Below are 3469 nucleotides of genomic sequence, written 5' to 3' on the forward strand. Positions count from 1 at the left end.
TGGTTGCAGCCATCATTGTTGTTTGGCGGGCCCGGGCTGGGGATTCGAACCCGCCACCTTAGGTGTATGTGGCTGGCGCCTTAGCCGCTTGCGCCGCAGGCGCCGAGCTGGTTCTGTGAAATTTTAGATGATTCTGCAGATACATTTAACTATTATGCATATGGAAAAATAAAACAAAAACTGAAACCTCCTCTGCAACAGTTCTGAATTATTTAGTCTGTTTGTATGTAGGCCTAACAAAACGGTGGATAAAGAATGGTGCATCTTGCTTTAGTCAAACTGTCAACAAGAACCAAAGTGGCAGGAAGATACCCAGAAACTTGAAATCCATTCTTTAATGTTCTGTTCTTTGCAAAACAGATATGACAAAAAGAGTGAAGGTGACATAACTGATTTCCCCATCCAAGGGCCCAGCTGACCTGTGGCTGTGCAGGGGAAGGGGCGTCAGGGTGCTGGATGAGGATCTGGCTCTGCTCTGGTCGGGCTGTCACCATAGTGCTGGCAGTACCCACCACCATTCCACAACCACCATTAATTGAGGAGACCTGGTGGGTTAGGGTAGCTTTTAGCCTCTGTGAGGAAAGAAAAAACTTGTCAAAGGTGATATTCTGTCAAAGATGAGAAGAGTGGGCTTAAATTTTATTATTTTATTATTAACCTTACAAATAGCTAAAATCTCCACTCCAATTTTCCCTTAACAGAGAAATTAAAAGAAAATAACAGGGAGAGAAAATGTACACCTGGATCCCTAAAATCCTACTCTGTTCCCTGGCTATCATTCTGGGCACAGTTGGGGGTGGGAGTTGTTGAAGCAAGAGTCCAGATGAAAGCTCTCTTTTGGAACCAGGCCAGAGGCTGGTTATGCAGCTATTCACCTCTTGGCCAGCTCCCCTACCCACTCACCAACCCTCCATCTGTCGCTCTGGAACTAAAACAGCAAGCGTTCCATTCCAAACAATCTGTGCTGCCTCTTTTCACTGCCATGGTCTATGTACCAGGCTCTAAAGGTGGAGAGAGGAGATGAGAGTCATGAATCAGGGTCTTTTCTTTTCCAGACCCCATAGCAGGATGTGCATAGTTTTGAACCCCAGAAGGTTCTTCTGCTTGGCACATTTGAAAAACCTAGGCTGAGCCACTTATTTCAGAAAGGCCAACATTGCCCCAGGCTGAGATGTACTCACCATCTTGGCTTCTGATGGTATAGGGTGGCCAGAGGGAGAAATGGAGCCACTGCTGTTTACTGGTGGGCCAGGGATACCAGGAATGTTGGGCACCATGGACACAGGTCTGGCCAGCTGGATCAAGAGAAGAAAGAAAAACCAGAAGGGGACATAATACTATCAGTGGGGCAACAGTTTTCCCAAAATGAAATACTTTTGATATTGGCATGTCAGGGCCTGTTCTATGCAACCCACCCACAGGGCACACAGGGATAGCCTGGGAGCTATGGTTCCCAATGGGAGCACCACAGGGTAGGGAATCTAATCTTTGAGTGCTGAGACAATTTCTGTGGGAAAGGCTGGGGCCTTGAGGAAAGTGGTGGGCAATCTGGGAGGTGCTGTGTGCCAAGTGAAATTGACCAATCAGTGGGGCTGGCAAGATCAATTCCTAGACCTATAGCCAATTGTGCAGATGAGTCTTTGTCTAGTGTTCCATAGTGTGGGATTGGCAGAGGTTAGTGTGGAGTTTGGACAGGCTGCCATGCTCAACTAATAACAACTAAAGCCCACATTTCCTGGGGCTCATGTGTGTTTATGACCATTCAGGTAGGAGGGAGGGATTACTATGATGGTGGGGTTGGCTGCCCCAACTAAAAGCTCACCGATATAACAGAAGGCATCTGTACCGGAGGCCCTGGCAGCACAGGCATTGTCTGTCCATTAGCAAGATGCATGACAAGGGGGAGGGAGCCAGTGGGAGACCTAGAAGAGACAGGAAGTAAAATCTCATAATATTGACCATTTGTTCATAGATCTTTCTTCTATAATTATAGCAGAATTTCTAGTCTTCTCTAGTAAGGGGAAGTATAGGTCAGCATCGCAAATCTTGACACCCTTATGAGGATGGCAAAAGCAGGGAACACTACTTAATTTACTGCACAGATGGAAAGAAATGACAAAATCCTTATACTTTGCAAATTAAGCAAACTCAAATGGTAGGAAGCTAATCCTATTACAGGTGTAGAACAATTAAATAAACAACCCAACCACTGGCATGTATTATATAAACTGTCTTGCCTTAGGCAAAGCAGAGTTGGATCAAAGTTGTTTTGCAAAACTGAATGATGACATACGATGGCCAAATTTGAGTAAGTTTCTCTTGTTCTTTTCTGTGTTTTCTTCTAGGATGCCCCCAAAAGAAGCTGGCCTTTTTCTATTTTTCCTAGTGGGCTGAGAGAACAATAAGCTCTAGGGAGATGAATCCTGACAACCATCTCTAATGCACTGGTTCTTGTGGACAAGTTCTTATGTCATCCCATCAGGAAATCTGTCTGGGCCATGACAGGAGTGAAGAAAACAAAATTAGGGCTAGCAAAGACCAAGAGCCCTAACGAGGACTGAGGGAATCACTAAACTTAAAGAAAATGACTTAATGCCTGTAATCCTAGCACTCTGGGAGGCTGAAGTGGGTGGACTGCTTGAGCTCACGAGTTCGAGACCAACTCAAGCAAAAGTGAGACCCCCATCTCTACTAAAAATAGAAAAACTGAGGCAAGAGGATCGCTTGAGCCTGATTTAGAGGTTGCTGTGAGCTATGACACCATGGCACTTTACCCAGGGCGACAGCTTAAGACTCTCTTTCAAAAAAAAGAAAATGACTTAATGGGTTTTAGTCTTGAATTCAGTAGTGCCCCACTGAAGTAGACTTCTAGAGGAGTGCGGACTCCACCATTGTGATGAACTTCCTAGGTTTGAACCTATGAGCCCTGGTGTATGTTGCTGGTGTCCTAACCACTGAGCTATGTGTGCCGAGCCAATAATCCCTGTTTTATCAAGTAATTTCACAAATGGGAAAGAAATGCAGCCTTCACTATTCTCCGTGCTTTCTTTACTTACCCCATTTGCCTGTTGGATGGTGGAGCCTGTGTGATGACGGAGGTTGGGGAGGGAAGGGTTGGATGAAGTGGATCATACCCCAAGTGGAGAGGCAGGGAGCCAGGACGTACAATGGTGGGTGTGGGAGTAGAAATTACCACAGGCTTTGGGGTAACCTCCTGGGAAGAAGAGACAAACAGATCACAGAATGCTTTAAGTGGTACTACAGGGAAATATATAGTCAGTAAAACCTAGTACAAATTTACTAAAAAGAGTATCTGAGTCACTTATACAGAGTATGACTTGATTCTATTTATCATGGTCAGGGACCCATACCTCACTCATTCAGTAGGAATGCAGAGTTAAAATTAAGATCTCGGCTTGGCGCCTGTGGCTCAAGCGGCTAAGGCGCCAGCCACATACACCTAAGGTGG

General features: G+C 45.5%; 1 protein-coding gene across 1 annotated transcript in view; it reads right to left on the minus strand.

Moving 5' to 3' along the window:
* Positions 1 to 3469, minus strand: part of ATF7 (activating transcription factor 7) — a 115414-nt gene that overhangs the window by 20286 nt on the left and 91659 nt on the right. Inside the window, exons 6-9 of the mRNA XM_003790435.3 lie at positions 3057 to 3214; positions 1823 to 1922; positions 1182 to 1295; positions 420 to 572 (exon numbers count right to left, since the gene is read on the minus strand). Coding sequence (XP_003790483.1) covers positions 420 to 572; positions 1182 to 1295; positions 1823 to 1922; positions 3057 to 3214 — 525 coding nt within the window. The remainder of the gene's footprint in view (positions 1 to 419; positions 573 to 1181; positions 1296 to 1822; positions 1923 to 3056; positions 3215 to 3469) is intronic.

The sequence above is a fragment of the Otolemur garnettii genome, unplaced genomic scaffold (assembly GCF_000181295.1).
Source record: "Otolemur garnettii isolate 467f Iridium unplaced genomic scaffold, OtoGar3 scaffold00043, whole genome shotgun sequence".
Classification (NCBI taxonomy): domain Eukaryota; kingdom Metazoa; phylum Chordata; class Mammalia; order Primates; family Galagidae; genus Otolemur; species Otolemur garnettii.